The following is a 20,012-nucleotide window of genomic DNA, read 5'->3' on the forward strand; positions in this document are numbered from 1 at the left end:
GAAAAAAGGCAATCAGGGAGCTCAAGGTGTTCCCAAACTTCCAGTGGAGCTCCAGCAGAAGGCAGGATGAGGAAATCACCTCTGCCAGGAGAGGTTTTGAATGGATATTAGGAAAAATTTCCTCATGGAAAGGGTGGTCAGGAATTGGCACAGGCTGCCTGGATGGAGCCAAATCCCTGGAATTGCTCAACAAATGCATGGATTGGGCACTTCAGGATGTGGTTTCGTGGTGACCATGGTTGGACTTGAGGACCTTAAAGGTTTTTCCAACCCTAACGATGCCATGTGTTAAATACTGGATTTGTCTTTTGTTTTTTGGAGAACTGGACCAGAAATTCTTCCCCAAAGGGATCTGGAGGGTGCCAGAGTCCCTCTGATGAGGCAGAATAAAAAGGCTGGGAAGGGAGCAGCAGCCAAACTCGGGGTTGTTTGCTGCTGGTTTTCATTTCTCTCTAAACAAACCGGGAGCTGTAGTAAACACAGCTCTGCTGCCCTCCAGCCTCCAGCAAACTCCAAATGCTCCGTAATTCCTGCCTGCTCCTGGCTTCCTTTGATGCTCCGGGTGAGTGTTCCAAGCTGCATTCCCAGCTCCACTTTTCACCCCCTCAGAGAAATGGTGACAAAAGCTCCAATTTTTGTGTTTTCCCCCCACCATGTTCCTATTCTGGTTTGAGGGATGGAGGGGCCCCGCCCACCCTCCTGCATCCCCATTTCCCACCCTGGCAAAGTGGAATTACATCAGCGGGATCAGAGCAAAGCGTCCGACAAACGATGCAAAGGACGGGCTGGGGAGGCAGGAAATGGCTTTAAAAATAACCCAGGATCAAAGGAGTTGCTGTTTGTCCTTCCAGCTGCCAGCCACCCCCAGGGCTGCTGCTGGAATTAGGAGAGGCTGCCTGTGGCTGGGCCTCGTTTGTGTGTTTTATGGGTCACGCTCATTTCACGGGAATCACTTCTTGTTTGTTCCCCGTGCCCACAGCTGCCCCTGGGCCGGAGCTGCCTCCTGGGCACCGTTCCTGCCGCTCCACTGCCCACCTGCCAGGCTCTGCTCCTCCATCCACGCCTGGATTCCCGCAGCTCCTCCCTTCTGGCCTGGCCCAGGAGTGCGTGAGGTTGTTTCTGTGCTGGAAATGGCTGAGGTGGCCCGAAAACTTTGTGCAGTTTTGGGTGTCGTGATAGGAAAAAGGTCTAAAGGGGTTAGAGAGCAACTAAGGAGGGAGATGGGGAAGGGTCTGGAGGAGCAGCTGAGGGCACTTGGAATGTCCAGCTGGAGCAGAGAACTCTGGGATCATTTTTTGCTCACTCATTTGTTTAGAAATCAAATTATTTCTTCCTTCACTCAGCTGTCAGACAGCACCGCCCAGAAAGCAGGCCCACGGTTTGGAAGCCATTAACATTTGTTTTTTAATTGAAACTCATCTTTGGGGTCGCACTGAAAGCACAGAAGATGCACCCGCTCAGGTGGGAAGTGGCAGAGCAGCGCTGGGCTGGATATTCCGGGTTGCTGTCAATCATCACAAGCAGGGGGAGAGCTGCGATCCCTGTGGGATTTTCGGCTGATCCCTTTGCTGTAGGAATTCTGGCTGCAGGGCTGGGCTACCCCAGAGAAAATTCCTTCCCTGTCCACCCCCCCAGTTCCACTTCCTAAAGGCCTCACTGCTGGGACAGAGGAGAAACAGCATCGTGGTGGCACCGAGCGGAGCTGGCAGGGCCTGCGCAGCCCTGCAGCCCACAGCAGCCAAATCCCCGATTCCAGGGCTGGGAACCGGTGCCAGGGTCAGGAAATTGAGGTGCCAGAGTGGGACAAGGCTCCAGCGGTTCCCAGCAGGATCCGGCTGGGACAAGCTGGGATAAGCTGGGAATGGCTCTGGAGTGAGGAGTGGGACTCTGCCGGGGGGAGAGGCACCAGCAGCCCTCGGGGTCACCTCTCCCCCGGGCTGGGCTCAGATGGTCACGTAGGGAGGGGGGCAGTCCTTGGAAGGCAGTTCCAGGGCTTCCTCATAGGACGGCAGCACGGCCTGGAAGAGAAGAGCCGCGGTTACGGATCCCAGGGTTTCATCCTGGAGGGTTCCCAGCCTGGACCAACGCAGGGACAAAGAACCTCGAGGGTTTTAGGGCACGAAGGGCAGGAACCCGGCAGAGCTGGGGGCAGCGGGGTCCAGACCCACCTTGTGCCAGTCCCACTCCGTTCCCTGGACGATAAAGGGCCCAGGGCTCCTGAATGAATCCCAGCATTCCATGTCCTCCCTCTTTCCTTCCCATCCATCCTTACAAACCGAAAACCCAAAACTCTCAGACAGAAAGGTGAAGAAAAAGCTGTTTTTAAACACTTTTAGGGACAGAAGCTGAAGTCCAGCTGGAATTAACCCCAAATCCCTGCATCAGGGATCACGGAATCCATTCCCATTTATCTGCCGTGCCTGAGTTTCACCTTCCTTGCTCATTGACTTTAAAGATTTAATACGGAAGTAAAATTAAACTGATATAATTTAATTAAAAACTGATTATTAGCGCTTGCTGCTGCGGATTTGAAGGGCTGGGAATTCTCTCAGACCCCAAAAAAGCAGGGATAAGGATCACCAGTCTGAAGGATTCCTGCTCACGGAATAAATCCATTTTTCCTCACCTTTTCCACAGCTTGTGGATCCACTTTCACCTCCTCCCTCCTGCTGGCTTTGATGTACTTGAAGCAGCTCAGGACACACTTGAACATGTAGGCCTGGAAAAGAGGGAAAGGGGAAGGAAAAGAGGGAAAGGGGAAGGAAAAGAGGGGAAGGGGAAGGAAAAGAGGGAAAGGGGAAGGAAAAGAGGGAAAGGGGAAGGAAAAGGGCATTTTCCCATTGCACTGCAGGGCAAAAAGGGCATTTCCACTTTTGCCACCAGCCCGCCAGGGATTTTCCTGCTCGTTTCTCTGGAGGGATAAACTTGGGACCATGATCCCAGAGCCTTAAATCTGTGTCCATCCTTCCCTAGGAATGTGATGATGAACCACACTGGGATGGGACTGGGATCAGTAATCCAGTAAATATGGAGTGATTAAACATAAACCCATCAAAACTCAGCACTGGGACCTCTGAGACCACGATATCCTGAGGTAGGAGAGGAAATCCACTTTTTTCGGAGCAGGTTACAAAGTCTGGATGCCTCAGGAAAGCACCAAAGGCACCACAGAGATCCAAGGACTGCCCCAAAAATCCCTTCATTCCAAAAATCCCATTTTTGCCCCAGCTCCACCTCCCTGACAGGACCTCCGGGCACCCCATGGATTTATCGGAGGCAACAAGTGGAGCTTTTCTGAGGAAAAAGGATCGATTGAGGCGCTGTGGCCCAGGGAAAGAAGCGGGGCCTGTGGAACTGGCCCCGTTAAATCAATATTTTCCCTGCTCCGAGCAGCGCAGCGGAGTCGTGTGCCCGGTGTTTGGGTTGGCCTGGGAACGCGCGCGGGAACAGCCGGGATTTTCAGGGAACACAGGGAGTCACAGATCCCGAAGGCGAGGAGGGCGGCTCAGCATTCCCAGGACAATGAGGGCTGCGTGTGCTGACACGAAGCCAAGACAAGGAGAAAAAAGGAATGGAATATCCGAGCTGAAAAAATCCATCTCGGAATGCCAGAGGTTGGAGGAAAATCCAAACTCTGAGCATCTTTTGGGAATAGTGCAAAACCCTTCCTGCTTCCAAAGCCTCTTCATCCGGAGAGCAAACCTGGAGCTGGCATAGAAACTGGGTGAAAACTCCACTCACCCATGGAAAAACCCAGTAAATATAAAATAAAATTAAATCAAAATCACACAACAAAGGAAGGAATTCCCTGATTTTGGTTTCGAAAATAAATGAAAATCGTATGAGAAAGCAACGCACTCCCTGATTTTGGTTTGAAAATAAAATCCTACGGAAAGGAAGGCATTCCCCAATTTTGGCTTTGAAATAAATTAAAATCACACACCAAAGGAACGCATTTTGGTTTTAAAAACAATTAAAATTGTACAACAAAGGAATGCATCCCTTGATTTTGATTTAAAAATTAAAAATTAAAATCACACAGCAAAGGAATGCATTCCCTGCTTTTGGTTTGGAAATAAATTAAAACCACAAGGAATGCTTTATTCCCCTTAATTCCTGCTTTCTTATCCCTGGGGTGCTGGAGGGCTTTGTGATTCCGAAGTCAGATAAGGATTAATGGAATATTTGCCCACCTCCCACCCCTGGAAGTGTCCCAGGCCAGGTTGGAGCAGCCATGGATGGTGGAAGATGTCCCTGCCGTGGCAGGGATGAGATGGACCTAAACTCCCTCCAACCCCAGTCATTCCACGGATTTGGGGTCACTCGTGGGCGCACGGAGCAGCACAGGGAATTGCCTTGAGGTGCAATGTCAGCATCCCCCACCCTTGGAATGCTTTTTCCAAGGAATTTTGAGCCAGTCCTGCCACCACAGGTAACACGGCCCCAGCCCCACCCTGCCCGGGGCTGGGAGGCTGCAGGGAGAGAATTCCATGGGTTTTTGACCCGTGGAAGAGGTGAGGGATTGGCAGTGGGATGAAAGGATTGGGGTCCTGATGGCTTTTTTGGGGGAGTTCAGCAGGACCTGGGCGTTTGATTATCCCCCCCATCCCTCCTCTTACAGCCCCAGCACAAAAACCGGCTGCAAGTCCGGCATTTTGTGGGTGAAGCTGTGGAAAATCCCGATGTTTGCCAGGTCAGGGAGGTTCCTGCCAGCTGGGGCCCGGGGTTACCTCCGCTCCCGCTGCGCATTCCGTGCAAACGTTAAACGGGGTTTGAGAGCGCGTCCACACCGAGCTCCCCCTCGCCATGGCTCACCGGGCCCACCTGGGAGCCTCAGGATTTAAATGTTTTCTGACTCACAGGCAGCACTTTCTGCCCAAGTACCTGAAAAATCTGGTTTTCCTCGGTGAGAAATCAGTTCTCCGAGCCACTGAACAACAGAGGAACAGAAACCCTCTCCCAGTGGAGCCTCCCGAGGCACCAGCAGCGTTTAGCTCCTGGTTCTAAGGAACTTTGGGAGCATCGGTGTGGAGAGCACCAGTGAATGTCTGCTCCCACCAGAGGAACAGCCACTCAGCCAGGAGAAGACCTCACCTGCTGCTCTATAATCTCATTTATTCTGGCACATCACAGCAGAGAACTTGGCTGGGGATGTTTTCCACGTTTTTTTTCCTTCTGGGGGGCGATGGGTAGTGATAATTTGGGGATTTAAGAGGGGTTTTGCTTTGTAGCTCCCACAGAAGTGTAAAGGCAGGGATTTGGATAATCTTAGGATAAAGCACGCTGAGGCACAGCTCCCACTGTGCCCGAGGAGAGCCCAACAAGGCAGATTTGGGAATTAAAGCTGAATTTTCCTGGGACAGCCTCATTCCAGAGCCCTTTACCTTGAGGAAGAGCACGGCCAGGAAGGCGATGGTGAAGGTGATCATCACTTTGGTGTATTCCTCCGCTGGCAGCCTCTGCAGGGTTGGCAGAGTGCCCTGGGGGGAGAAGGGAGAAGGTCTCAGCCCCAAACCCTCGTTCCCTGTGCCAGGGGCACCCACGGAGAGGGGCTCAGGGTTCAGGCAGAACAAGGGACGAAGGATTTCCACCAGCAGCGGGATCACTGGGATATTGTTTCCCTCCTGCTGCTTCCACTCCTTGGGCAATTTCTATTTAAATTTCTATTTAAATGAGAACTTTTAAAATTTCAATTTCCACTTTTGCCACCAGCCCACCAGGGGTTTTCCTGCTCTTCTCTCTGGAGGGAGAAACTTGGGACCATGATCCTAGGGCCTGAAATCGGTGTCTCCATCCTTCCCTAGGGATGTGATGATTCCACCAGTTCAGAGCAGCACTGGGGTGGGACTCATCAAACATGACTGTTTAATAAAGACGAAATTTGAGGCATTTCTCCCTGAATCACTCTGCTCTGCATCTGGCATCCACCAGATTCCTACAAGGAAAACCACGGTGAGTTTTTCTGGAACACGGGAGCTGTCAGTCGGGAACAGCACCGGGGAGAACACGGGAAACCCTCTGTTGTCATCAAACTGAGCAGTTCTGGATGTGCCAGGGGGGTCAGAGAAGCTGCACAGCCTTGGAAAGGGGATTTATCGGAATTCCCAGTGTGGAAAATGAGCAGAGCTGGGTCCAGACGTACCCCACTGTCGGCAGGCTGGAGGCTCAGGTAGGTGGGCACCTCCATGTAGGAGCTGCACAGGGTGAGGATGCTCAGGCAGAAATCCAGGAGCTGCAGCGCCAGCAGAGGGATCCTGGAGTGGCCCTGCTGGGGGGGACAGGAATTGGGTTACAATGACAACATTGGGTCACTTCTGCCGATTCTTCACACTTTGCACAGGGCCTGTGATTGGTCACACCGAGTCCAAGCCACTGAATCCCCTTAAATTCAACCCAAACTTTCACTTCTGGCCCAAAGAGTGAGCAAACTGTTTGTGGGGCTTCATCCGAGCTCCACAGAACCCTCTGGCCGGAGCAGTGACAATGCCAGTCGGTCTCCAGCAACCCCCTCCTGCCAGGGGCACACCCAGAGCCACCTCCCCCAAAGCCAGGAGGAAATCCGCGTTCCCAGCCAGGGGGAATAAACGGGAAATAACTGTTCCAGCTGCCACTGCTTTCCTTCAGCCTCCAAGGACTGCAGCCTGGCTCCAGCCACGAGAAACCACCTCACCTCTGGATCTGGGATCCTAAAGGTCTTTTCCAAATTAAAGGATGCCATGAAGAACCACAGCCTAAGATAACGATCCTTCATCCCAGCCTAAAGGATCCCATGACAAACCACAGCCCCAGGTAACGATCCTTCATCCCACCCTAAAGGATTCCATGACAAACCACAGCCCCAGGTAACGATCCTTCATCCCACCCTAAAGGATTCCATGACAAACCACAGCCCCAGGTAAGGATCTTTCATCCCACCCTAAAGGATTCCATGACAAACCACAGCCCCAGGTAAGGATCCTTTGTTCCAAGGATCCCCCAGCTCCCGGAAAGCCAGGAGCCCCCCAGGAGGAGCTGGCACCCACCGTGTGGCCCAGGGAGGACACAGAGAGGATCGCCGGGACCTGGATGTAGGAGCTGAACATGGTCAGGAGGCTGAGCAGGAAATCGATGACTTGCAGGGCCAGGAAGGGGATCAGGAACCGCTCCCTCTTCTGAGGAGGAGAAGCAGTGCCGGTTATTTCCGTTCCGAGTGAGAAATGAGAGCAGCTCTCAACACTTGGAAGGGCTCACATGGTGCTCCAAGAATTAACGCTTCCCTGGAATTTCTGATTCCAGTGACAACTGATCCAGAGAAAGAAAGGGCATCCACGCTGATTTTTTTCACCCCTTTGGAAAATTCCTGTGAATTCCCACTCTGTGATGTTGACACCTGTTCCCATCAGAGTTTTCATCCCAATGTCCCTAAAATTTCCCTCCATAGAGGGAGAGCTGGGTTATCTGGGTGGAATTGAATACTTAGAACTCCACCACGATCAGATCCCTGGGATTTCCACCCCAGGCCCTCATCGTTCCTCCTCCTGAACTGGGAAATGAGTCCCTGGTGCAACACGGGACAGTTCTCTCACAGGGCCTGACTTGCAACAGAGCGAGGAAATGAGGCAAGAAAACCTTTCTAAATCATAAAACCTCCTTTATTTAACACCCAAAACAGCCAGGATGGAAATGTTGGCCAGATTTGGTAAATCTGGGTGTTTGAAGCTTTTCACAAGAACCTGAGGCTTCAAACCAGTCCCCCTCCTGCTCTGGAACCAGGAAAGATTTTTATCTGCCTTTTTCCCCGTGGGATTCTGGGATTTTTATCTGCCTTTTTTCTCATGTGATTCTCGGATTCTGGGATTTTTATCTGCTTTTTTTCTCATGTGATTCTGGGATTCTGGGATTTTTTCCTGCCTTTTTTCCTGTAGGATTCTGGGATTTTTTTTCTGCTTTTTTCCCGTGTGATTATGGAGTTTCTATCTGCCTTTTTTTCCTGTAGGACTCTGGGATTTTTAGCTGCTTTTTTCCTGTGTGATTCTCTGATCCTGGCAGGTTTTTTCTGCTTTTTTTTTGACCATCATTCCAGTGAGCACCATCCAAACCCTGAACCCCTCAATGTCATTTGTGGGGAATGTACCTTGAGCACCCCGAGCAGGAGGTGGAAGCTGATGACAAACAACACGAGGATCAGCAGGAAACTGGTGGTGACATCAGCTGAAAAGGACAAAAGCAAGAAAAGGAATCACCACATCACCAAAAGATGTCCCAACTCCATCACACCCCTAAGGGAGAGTTGAACCTGGCACAAAGAATTGTGTCTGTGGAGGAATTAATGCTGTGCAGCTGGAATTAACCCTCTTTTCCCTTTTTATACCCATTTCTCACCTCTCTTGAAGTCCCGGTGTCCACCCGGCCAGGTTGTGAGCTCGAGGGATGGAAACGTTAAATATCCCAGGCTCCAAAATGAAGTATAAACCAAAAGAAGCAGAGGGCTTTTGGCTCACAGCTCTGAGCTGGAAATTCTTTAGAGACGCAAAGGCAGACAAAGGAACCAGCAGGGAAGTGCTGAAGGGTCTTCGGGATCTCTCAGAGAAGAGCAGGAATTTTAACCCCCCAACAATTGGTGAGGCCAAGGAGGGTCGGGGGGGATCTCTCCCCAACCCTGCAGCTGCGGGGTGCAAGGGACGCTTCAAAAATCAACGTCAGGGAGTTGAGGGTGATTTTTGGCAGCTGCTTTGGGTGCAGGGGGTGATGTTTTATATCCATGGAGCTCCCTGCTCAACCTTTGCCTGGAAGGAATTTTCCCTCCTGGAGAGAATCAGGAACACAAAGGGCAGCTCATTCCAAAGGCAGCCACTGCTGCTTTCCCTCTGCTCCCAGGCGTGTGGAAAAGCTGGAATTCCAAGGCAGAACAACAACCCCACCTTTGAGGTGTAGGGGAGCAGAACCAAGGCGGGGATGTGGTGCACAGAGAGCCAGAGATTAACAGGGAACAGCCTAAACCCAAAACAGAGCTTAACAAAGGAGCCAGACTCAGCTTTTGTGGGACCAACCCTAAAGGAGCCAATCCCAATCCCATTAAAACCCAAACTCCCAAAGGGGCCAATCCAATCCCATTAAAGCCCAAACTCCCAAAGGAGCCAATCTCAATCCCAGTAAAGCCCAAACTCCCAAAGCCTTTTCCCCTGGGCTTCTCCCAGCACTGACACTCAGGAGTTTGCCCAGAGAGGATTTCTCTCCTCATCCCAGGATTTTCTGGGTCCCAGCCCAGCTGTGTTTCCCTGCTCCTCTCTCTCCATGGGCTTCTGCTCCAGCTCTCTGGCAGAATCCCTAATTAATTGGGACGTGGCCATTGCCAGCTAATTGCCCAGCTGGATTTTCCAAGCAGAACCCAGATCAAAACCCCCCAAACAAAACAGCAAAGAAACAAAAACACCACAAACACAAAGGATGGAAAGAAAAGGAAAACCAAGGGACAACAACTTCCCACGAGATGTTTTTTCCCAAAAAGCAGAGCCATCCTCCCTGCTGGCAACAGGGATGGGTTGGTGCCACGGACAAAAACCCAAAAAAACTACAACCAAAAAAAACCCCAACCAAACAAATAAAGCCCAAAACCCCAACAAACAAAAAACTAACCAACCAAAAACCCAAAAAACAAACAAAAATCCCAAAAAAACCCAACCAAAACACCAAACAAACAAACAAACAAAAAACCAAACTAAACAAAAAAACAACCCCAAATATCCCCACCCAACAGCAAAGCAACCAAACCCCGAAAGAGGAAGGAAGCCCTTGAGGTCGCACTTGCATCAAGTTCTTCAATTCGCATGAAAAGTGGAAGGTGGGCACACGTTTTACAGGAAGGGGTGGATGCACGGACGGACGGACGGACGGAAGCTCCCGGGTTCCTCGTGCTGATCCCAGCCCCATCTTGCCGGGTCGTTCCCCGTTCCCACCCCGGGAAAGCTCTGCAGGAAGGGCTTTGCACCCTGCACTGGAGGCTGAGCTGAGCAGAGCCTCCATCCCCCCACGGGAATGTTTGGGAATAACGCCCCGTGGGAAGGGTGGGAGCCATGGCACTGCCCCTTGCTCGGGCTCCCAGCAGCAGGACTCACCCAAATTCCCATTTTTTGCTCGCTGCTGATGCCCTTCACCTTGGACCGGGGTGATTGAAGTCCCTTCCCACCCACACCATTCCATGATTCTCTTGGATGAACCAAAGCCTCGAGTGCTGCTGTCAAACAGCCCTGGGGGACCCCAGTGGTGCCTCTTTCCTTGGAAAAACGTGAGCCCAGCTTTTCTAAGCTCACCAGGCAGCGCCTGCTGCTGGTCTGGTGCTTTTGCCTATGTCTGACTGCTGCCCTGGGGACAGGAGGGTTTGGAATGTGCAGGAATTTGTTCTCAGCCTCCTCCTCCTCCATGGACAGGGAAAGCCACTTTGGAAAAGCAGGGAACAGCAATTCCTGGCTGCCAGGGGCTGTGTTCTCCTCTCCGTGGCCACGGACAGGGCAGGGAGGGAGCCTGGGTTCCTTTTTTTGCTCCTGGGGTTATCTCAGCTTGTGGTTTTACATGGAAAATGACGCAAGAAAGGAAACCCCCCCTGCACTTGCTGTTTCCAAGCAGCTCCCGCAGAACGTCCTGGTTGGGCAACATCGGAGGCTTCAGAGCTGGGTTTTAGATGGCACCTCATGGGACTGCTCCAGGCCTTTGCAAGGATCTGAGCTGGATCCTTCCACAGGAATTCGATCCTTCGGGAATTGTGAGCGATGGGACAGCTTGGCTGCCGCTTCCAGCCACCAATGTTCCGGAAAAATACACCAGGAGCTGGGAAAATCTGGGGATGGGGGAAGAGAGCTCTGTCCAGCTGGGAGGCAGGAGCTCCATGGGAACGGTTCCATGGAAGTGGCTCCATGGGAATGGCTCCACGGGAATGGCTCTGTGGGAATGGCTGCATGGAATTGGCTCCATGGAATTGACTCCATGGGAATGGTTCCATGGAAGTGGCTCCATGGAAATGGCTCCATGGGAATGGCTCCATGGAAGTGGCTTCATGGGAATGGTTTCGTGGAAGTGGCTTCATGGGAATGGCTCCACGGGAATGGCTCTGTGGGAATGGCTGCATGGAATTGGCTCCATGGAATTGACTCCATGGGAATGGCTCCATGGAAGTGGCTTCATGGGAATGGCTCCATGGAAGTGGCTCCACTGGAATGGCTCCATGGGAATGGTTTCGTGGAAGTGGCTTCATGGGAATGGCTCCACGGGAATGGCTCCGTGGATTTGACTCCATGGGAATGGTTCCATGGGAATGTCTCCACAGGAATGGCTCCATGGGAATGGCTCCATGGGAATGGCTCCATGGAAGTGGCTCCATGGGAATGGCTCCACAGGAATGGTTCCATGGAATTGGCTCCACACGAATGGCTCCACAGGAATGGTTTCATGGAAATGCTTCCATGCGAATGGCTCTATGGAAATGGTTCCATGAAATGGCTCCATGGAATTGGCTCCATGGGAGTGGCTCCATGGAAGTGGCTCCACAGGAATGGCTCCACAGGAATGGCTCCAGAGGAACGGTTTCATGGAAATGGCTCCATGGAAGTGGCTCCATGGGAATGGCTCCATGGCATGGAGGGGTGTTGGTGGCAATGTCCCACAGCCCACACATCCATGGGATTAGTGTGGGGTGGGATTTGTCCCCACTGTCCATTGAGGAGTTCCCAGACACTTCAGTATTCCCTGGAAATGCCCAGAATGTGAAGGAAGCCAGGAGTGTGTGTGAGGCCAGACTGATTCTCAGCTGGGGACAAGGCAGAGGAAGGAAAACCAGGATTGCCAGGGGAATCCAAAGGAGATTCCAGAGGAAGCTGGAGGACTTGGAGGGTGCTGCAGAGTTTGGGCTGATCCTCTGAAATAAAAACTTCTCTGGGCTCCCCATTAACCTCCAACAACCCAACACAGCCTTGGCCTAAAGCAAACCCCAAAGCTGGGCCCATCTGCTCTGAATTCCAATTTTCTCTGGTGGGAAAGGCAGAGGGAGTGTTGCAGGACTGAGGGATCCCTCCCGGCCCCACAGCTGCTTCCCAGCACTCCCAGGACCCACCGATTCTATAGTAATCCTTGGCCAGGTCTTTGCAGAAGCCCTTCCCGTTGGCCACCTCCAGGGAATACTCGATCAGCAGCAGGACGCTCATGACCTGGAGAACAAAGCAAAAGACACAGTTCAGGGCTCTTGGGCCAAATTCCCAGCAGTGAATTTATCTCCAGGGAACACTGGAGGGATGAGTCTCCAAGGGAGCCGAACACAAAGGGTTTAAATCCCAGGAAATTCCGAGACAAAAGCTACCACTTTCTTCATATTTTGGATTTCAGTGCCAGCAGAAGGAGGACAAAGAAATAACAAAGTCAGTGAGGTTTGTTTCAATGGTTTCTATCCTGGCTCCACGCTTTGAAATTTTGCTCTAGAGTTGAGGGAAATGCAATTCCAGTGCTCCAGAGTGTAAAAGGAAACACAAAAAGATTAAAGATCTCCCTGTAAGTGCGGCTGTGCCACTCCAGTGACAAAACCATCACTTTCCTTCTTTTATTATTTGAGGAAAGTCTCCAAATGTTCTTTTTTCACACTGAATCGGAATGATTTTCTCCAAGTTTTCCAATTGGAGCATCAAACCCCGGACACCAGGGTTCATCCTGTCCTGACTTTAACGAGCTGGGAGATGGAGGGAGGTCCAGAGCTGTGGGCTCAGTCCTGGCCCTGAACTGCTGCACCCCCACAGGGATGATTAATAGGGAAAAATCCATGTCTGAGCCCAGCTTAGAAGATCTCCATGGAATCACAGAATCACAGAAAGGTCTGGGTTGGAAGGGATTGGAAAGCTCATCCCATCCCACCCCTGCCATGGCAGGGACACCTCCCACTGTCCCAGGCTGCTCCAAGCCCCAATGTCCAGCCTGGCCTTGGGCACTGCCAGGGATCCAGGGGCAGCCCCAGCTGCTCTGGGCACTCTGTCTGTCCCCTGTGTGTCCCTGTCCATCCCTGGCTGTCCCTGGGTGTCCCTGTCCATCCCTGGGTGTCCCTGTGTGCAGGGAGGGCTCAGGGCAGGGCCCAGGCTCTGCTCCAGGGCCCAGCAGTGGCACCAGAGCACCGGGCAGGGCCTGAGCCCAGCAATTCCCCTGCACAGGAGGCAGAACTGCTGCCCTGGGCAGGGCCCAGCCCCAAACAGAGCCCAGAGGGGGGCTGGAATCTCCTCCCTGGGATATTCCAGAGCCACATGGACACACTCCTGGGCCCTGTGCTCTGGGATGGCCCTGCTGGTGCGGGGAGTGGCACCAGTGACCCTCTGGGGTCCTCTGAGCTGCCCCATCCTGTGACCCTCAGCCCTCTGGCCCTGCAGTGCTGCAGGAATCCAGATCCTATCTGCCACCCACATCAGCACCACCTCAGGCAGAGCAGAAACAACTTTTTCACCAGGGCTGCACCAACCTTTCACTTCAACCACGGCCCCGAGCAGCGCCGCGGGCAAGGAGGAAGCGGCACCGCTGCGGTCTGGGCTCGTGTTTGCAAACTGGGGGTGTTGGGAACAGCAAAACAACAGCTGCTGCCGGGGCTGGGCAGGGAGCAGAGGATGGTTCTGGATTTTCAGAGGGATCCAGACAGGGTTTGGGCAGTGGGAATGCCCAGCCAGGGGTGCTGAGCTGCCCTGCAAAGGAGCCATGTGAGGGAAGGCTCTGCCTTGCCCCAGAAAGGGCAAAGCGAGGCTGGGAGGTGGCAGGAGCTGAGCATGGCCCCTCCCTCTGCCTGTGTCCTCTGCAGAAGACCTTGAAACTCTTCAAAACCGAGTTCATCAACTTTCTGAGCCCGCAGCTGCAGCTGCAGCTTCCAGCAGAGCTGTGGCACTCCCAGAGCGAGCAGCCCCAAGCCACACTGCTGCTGCAGAGGGGACCCCTGTCCCTCCCTGTCCCTCTGAATTTAAAGTCCTGAGTCTGAATTAGAAGGAAGGATGTGTCCGGCTTTCCCTGGGCCTGTCTGATACCAGCTTGTCCAAGAGTCGCTCTGCTGCCTTCCCTTTTTTCCCATCAAGTAAATGAACTTTGCAATTTGCTCGTGAGCTGACAGGAAAAGGAGGAATACCCAGCTCTCATTACCACGAGGACATGACAAAGTTAACACGAGTTCAGCGTAATGGGACAGCATTTCAGCTCCCTCGGCAGCCCTGAGCCCTGTCAAGGATGAAATTGCATCCATCCAAAGTGTCTCTGCAGCTGCCGGTGTCCCTGGGGAGGGATCTCTTAATGAAGACACATGGAGATCACACCTGGCTGCGAGGTGGTTGAGAGGTTTCATCTTCCAGCTCCCAGAGAGGTTTTGCTTCCCTTGTTTCTGCTGTTGGTCCAACTCCTCAACTGCCAGTGCGGGAAATAGGGGCAGAAATTGCTTTTTCAGGCTTCACTTAAAAGGAGGCCTGAGCAAAATGGCTGAGCTGGGCCCTGAATATCAGTTTTGCTCCTGAAAGACAAGTGGGTGAGAGCAGGACAGCGAATCCCAAATGCTCCCATCCCATTCACAGCAGATCCAGAGGCTGAAGTTCAGCATGAAGAACCCTCTGTGATGTCTGCTGGAGAGAAAAGGGGCACTGGTTTCCTTGCTGGTGTGGAAATGAGCAACAGAAGCCAGACCGAGTGCAGGCACACAAGGTAAGAGCACAGCAGGAAACCCCAGCCCAGCCTGAGAGGTTCAGGAGACTTTTAAGGCAAAAGTTGGTTGAAACTTTTCCATTTTGTGTAGAAAGAAAGAAGCACTGAGCCGTGAGCAGGCAGAGACCTCCAGGCCTTCCCCTGGGCATGGAGAGCCGGGCCAGCACCAGGACGCCTCTGCAGCAGCTGCCTTTGGCACTGGAATGTGGCACCCTCTGTAGTCCTGCAGGGAACGCACATCCAAGGGGATGAACCCTCTGCAGAGGGGCCTTTTGGGAAGAAGGCAGAGGAGGATGGACGTGGTGCCTGCCCTGCACTCCTTGCTCAGCTGCTCCCACTGCAGATCCACCCCTCAGCTCCAGCAGAAACTGAAAACTTCTTGTTTCAGAGACACAAGTACCCAGTTCCCTTTCCCTCTGCGGTGTCACAGCAGGAGACAGGCAGGTTTAAAATAGGAGATTTCACTTCCAGGTACTCAATTCACTGTCAATCCCCAGCCCTTCCTCCCTTATCTCCTCCACCTGGAACTTCTGGAGCACTCCCCTCATCCTGTTGCTGCCTCTGTGTAAAAGGAGCTTCACGTATCTTGGTGGAAAAAATTTGAATCCCCAGGAACTGAACGGCTGGAGCTGGGCCAGGGCAGGCTCAAGCTGGAGAGCAGGGAAAGGTTCTTCCCCCAGAGGGTGCCGGGCACTGCCCAGGCTCCCCAGGGAATGGGCACGGCCCCGAGGCTGCCAGAGCTCCAGGAGCGTTTGGGCAGCGCTGCCAGGGGTGCCCAGGGTGGGATTTGGGGTGTCTGGGCAGGGCCTGGGGCTGGTCCCTTCCAGCTCAGGACACTCTGTGATTCCGTGATATGCTGAAATAATGCAGGACTGAGCGAAATCCAGCCATTAACTCAAGGCAGATAAAATGGGGTGTCTCAAAGGCAGAACCTGACCCACACACAGCCCCCATTCCCTGGGGGTAACCCTGCTGCAGCTGCACTGGGGTTAAACTGCTCTCAGAGGTCCTCTTGTGCCTTTATTCTCCTGAAATATTTGCAGCTTGACTGATCTCCGAGTGATTTATCCTCGTGCACGCAGCCCTGGGGTGAGGCTGCTCCTCCTCGGCTTCACGACGGGGGCTTCTGCACGGGGAGCTTGAAGCCTTGGGGAACAGGGGGCACAGGGGACACAGGGTGCTCGGGCAGGGGTCACAGGGGACACAGGGGACACAGGGTGCTCGGGCAGGGGTCACAGGGGACACAGGGGACACAGGGTGCTCTGGCAGAGGTCACAGGGGACACAGGGGACACAGGGTGCTCGGGCAGGGGTCACAGGGGTCACAGGGGACACAGGGTGCTCTGGCAGGGGTCACAGGGGACACAGGGGACACAGGGTGCTCGGGCAGGGGTCACAGGGGACACAGGGGACACAGGGTGCTCTGGCAGAGGTCACAGGGGACACAGGGGACACAGGGTGCTCGGGCAGGGGTCACAGGGGTCACAGGGGACACAGGGGACACAGGGTGCTCTGGCAGGGGTCACAGGGGACACAGGGGACACAGGGGACACAGGGGACACAGGGGACACAGGGGACACAGGGTGCTCGGGCAGGGGTCACAGGGGTCACAGGGGTCACAGGGGACACAGGGTGCTCTGGCAGGGGTCACAGGGGTCACAGGGGACACAGGGTGCTCGGGCAGGGGTCACAGGGGACACAGGGGACACAGGGTGCTCGGGCAGGGGTCACAGGGGTCACAGGGGTCACAGGGTGCTCGGGCAGGAGTCACAGGGGACACAGGGGACACAGGGGTCACAGGGGACACAGGGTGCTCTGGCAGGAGTCACAGGGGACACAGGGGTCACAGGGGACACAGGGGACACAGGGGACACAGGGGACACAGGGTGCTCGGGCAGGAGTCACAGGGGACACAGGGGTCACAGGGGACACAGGGGACACAGGGGACACAGGGTGCTCGGGCAGGAGTCACAGGGGACACAGGGGACACAGGGGACACAGGGGACACAGGGTGCTCGGGCAGGAGTCACAGGGGACACAGGGGACACAGGGGACACAGGGTGCTCGGGCAGGAGTCACAGGGGACACAGGGGACACAGGGTGCTCGGGCAGGAGTCACAGGGGACACAGGGGTCACAGGGGACACAGGGGTCACAGGGGACACAGGGTGCTCGGGCAGGAGTCACAGGGGACACAGGGGTCACAGGGGACACAGGGGTCACAGGGGACACAGGGGACACAGGGTGCTCGGGCAGGAGTCACAGGGGACACAGGGGACACAGGGGACACAGGGTGCTCGGGCAGGAGTCACAGGGGACACAGGGGTCACAGGGGACACAGGGGACACAGGGTGCTCGGGCAGGGGTCACAGGGGTCACAGGGGACACAGGGTGCTCTGGCAGGGGTCACAGGGGACACAGGGGACACAGGGGACACAGGGTGCTCGGGCAGGGGTCACAGGGGACACAGGGGTCACAGGGGACACAGGGGACACAGGGTGCTCGGGCAGGAGTCACAGGGGACACAGGGGACACAGGGTGCTCGGGCAGGGGTCACAGGGGGCACAGGGGTCACAGGGGACACAGGGGACACAGGGTGCTCGGGCAGGGGTCACAGGGGGCACAGGGGACACAGGGGACACAGGGTGCTCTGGCAGGGGTCACAGGGGGCACAGGGGACACAGGGTGCTCTGGCAGGGGTCACAGGGGGCACAGGGGACACAGGGGACACAGGGGACACAGGGACAGGGTGCCCTGGGTGCTGCGGGGCTCTGACACGAGCAGGGGACGCCCAGCACAAAGAGCACCACACGTGAACGCTGCACTGTCAGAGCTTCAGCTTTTCTCTCTCGAATTTCCAGGTGGCTCCTGTGGCAGGTGAGGATGAAGTGAGGAGTGCTGTTAGTTCCTGTCTGGTTTCCTTGCACAACATTTCATCTTCTCCTGCTGCCTCCTTTGTTTTTGCTGTTCTGGGAGGAGCAGCTCGGGCTCTGTGGGACCCCTGGCTCAGCCCCAGCCTGGTGAGGGCTCAGTCAATCCCACTCTGGGCTCACCTGAGCCGTGTCCAGAGGTGAGGATGGGACCTGGGAAGGCTCCAGAGGTGAATTTCTGCTCTGTGAGTCACAGAGCTGCCAAAGAGAGGAGCTGGAGTGCGGCTGAGGCCAGACAAAGTGCAGAGACTGCTTCCCAAGGGTCCAATCAAGGACCAGCAGGAAATGAATCCTGAGCCTGCACAGCAGCAAATTTCCAGCCCTGATCTTGAATCTCTCTGTCAAGCACCTCGAGGCCTGTTCCTGGCTGGAGGAGCTGATGGGGAGGACAAACTCCTCAGTGCTGCCTTTGAAAGTCACCCTCAGGTCACCTCCCAGCACCCAGTGGAGCTTTGCTGATCACACAACCCCATCCTCTCCTCGCTCCCCTCCTTCTCCTTCCCTGTTTGTTCCAGAACACCCAGGATTCATTCCGGCTGTCTCTGAAGAGATCAGCAGTGAGGCAGAGCTGATTTACGGGAGGACAGGACATCGCCACAGAGCCTGAGAGCTCTTTGATGGCTCTGCTCTCACCCAGCCCGGCTGCGATTCATCCCTGGGACCTGCAGCAGGAATTTATCCTGCTCCAGGCCCCCAGCGCTGATGGAGCAAATCAGCTGAGGTGTAAATCCCCTTTTCCCTTTCCTTCCCCCTGCCCAGCTGCAGCTGTGCCATCAGAAAGAGAGAGAAGGGGCAGGGGAAAAAAAATGTTCGATGTTATTCTCTCATGGAAGTAAGACAAGACTTATCCAAAAATGACCCTGTTTTCCAAGGGTAAAAGGGATGGTGCAGCTCCTGCTGCTCCAGGGAAGAGGGGGGACCTTGGAATGTCCTTCCCATGCCACAGTTGCCATTCTCATGGGATTTCTGCAGCCTGCAGGTCCCCAACTCCCCCTCTCCTGTCCAAGGAACGAGTGAGAGCCCCGTTCTCACCCTGCAGGCCCCAACCCCTGACTGTGCACACCCTGTGCAGCACGGGATTATTTTAATGATCCAGCCATGCAAGAAACCACATCCTCAGGAGGGCTGAAAGCACCTAAAGCTCCTTGGTGCAGCCGGAAGCGTGGGAGAGAGGAGCCTCCAGGCTCTCCTGCTCTGCCATCCCTGCCCTGAGCAGCTTCTCCGGCTGCCTGGGAGCTGGACACGGCCGTGGTCCCCATGGAACCCAAAAGAGACACAGAGGAGGCAGCTCTGCCCATCACCCTCTGCTCATCCAGCTCCCAAATCCCTCCCACATTCCCACTGCCAGTGCTGCCCATTCCCACCCTGCAGGTTCGGGATACGCTCGGGTCAGAGCTCCTGCAGAAAAACAGGAAGCACAGCGACTTTTCCTGAGCTCCAATTGGCAGAGCCAGGGAAAAAATCCTTCAAAACCCCTCCCAGCACGGCAAATTCCGCTTCTCCCTTTCCCCCACCACCTTCTTTTGTTCATCCCTCTTAAATCATTGGGTTTTCCTTTTGGGAGCAGAGAACATTCCAGTGTCAGGGAACCCTGTGAACCACGACTGTGCCTCCTGGAGAGGTTCCACCTCTGTTTTCCTGTCTCCCTGTCCCGGTCCCCCCTTCCAGACCCAGAACTCACCATGTGGAAGATCCCCAGGGCCACTGTCGCTGTCTTGATGTTGAGGCAGCAGCATTTGGGGGGCTCAGGGGGGCTTTGGGGGGTCATTTTCGGGTCCCTCCGAGCACTGCTGAGTTAATGAGGTCGAATTTGCAGCCGCCCCACAGAAAGCAAAGCGAGAGCAGCTCTGCTTCCTTCCTGCTCTCTGAATGTGTGAAGTCATCTACAAAGTCACATGAGGCCTTTGGGTTTCTCAATCATAAGGAAAGCAAAACTGGGGGGCTTTTTGAGCACATCCAGCTGGGAAATTGGAGCCCCAAACGCTGCTCAGGTGTCCGGCACGGGGGGTGTCAGGAGAGGAGGGTCGGGAGCAGGACGTGGCTCTGTCCTGCAAAAATCCTCAGGAACAAAAGCGGGAGGTCGGGAATTTCACCTCGAACTCACCCTGCTGTTTTTGCAGCGAAGCATCCAAGTTCCTCCCTTTGAACCTCGCCAGCAAAGGCACCATTCCCTGGAACTGCTACTGGGAGCTGATGCTGGAGCAGCCCTGGGCTCTGGGAGGATGGCAGAGATCTCATGTCAGCTGAGGGGTCTGCAGCTCTGGTCCCAGCTCCTGGGGCTGGGATTTGTGTCATCAGCTCCTGGCAAAGGAAACCAGCAGGATCTGAGCGTGGTGGCTTTGTCACTGCAGGACATCGGGGCGTCCCCCTGCTTGAACTCACCCAAATGTGCTCTTTGGCAGAGATTTATT

At 54.5% G+C, this 20,012-nt stretch overlaps 1 protein-coding gene across 2 annotated transcripts; it reads right to left on the bottom strand.

Moving 5' to 3' along the window:
* Positions 1-1,379: 1,379 nt before the first annotated feature.
* LAPTM5 (lysosomal protein transmembrane 5) lies at positions 1,380-19,482 on the bottom strand. 2 transcript variants are annotated; one of them, XM_032132557.1, is made up of 8 exons: positions 19,283-19,482; positions 12,083-12,176; positions 8,114-8,190; positions 7,023-7,151; positions 6,143-6,268; positions 5,385-5,480; positions 2,627-2,719; positions 1,380-2,018 (listed from the first exon to the last, which is right to left on the bottom strand). In XM_032132557.1, the coding sequence occupies exons 1-8, from the start codon at positions 19,367-19,369 to the stop codon at positions 1,944-1,946; spliced, it is 777 nt and encodes a 258-aa protein (XP_031988448.1). In that variant the 5' UTR covers positions 19,370-19,482; the 3' UTR covers positions 1,380-1,943. The 2 variants fall into 2 exon arrangements, with proteins under 2 accessions (XP_031988448.1, XP_031988449.1); XM_032132558.1 differs by having other exon boundaries at positions 6,143-6,265; positions 19,283-19,479.
* Between the last annotated feature and the right edge of the window lie 530 nt (positions 19,483-20,012).

Source organism: Corvus moneduloides, chromosome 23 (genome assembly GCF_009650955.1).
Source record: "Corvus moneduloides isolate bCorMon1 chromosome 23, bCorMon1.pri, whole genome shotgun sequence".
NCBI classification, from domain to species: domain Eukaryota; kingdom Metazoa; phylum Chordata; class Aves; order Passeriformes; family Corvidae; genus Corvus; species Corvus moneduloides.

Coding starts and splice junctions, on each gene's coding strand:
- LAPTM5 (XM_032132557.1), bottom strand. CDS start 19,369: ATGACCCCCCAAAGCCCCCCTGAGCCCCCCAAATGCTGCTGCCTCAAC. Junction 12,177..19,282: donor CCCTGGGGATCTTCCACATG/GTGAGTTCTGGG, acceptor TTTGTTCTCCAG/GTCATGAGCGTCCTGCTGCT. Junction 5,481..6,142: donor TCCAGCCTGCCGACAGTGGG/GTACGTCTGGAC, acceptor TTCTCCCCCCAG/GGCACTCTGCCAACCCTGCA.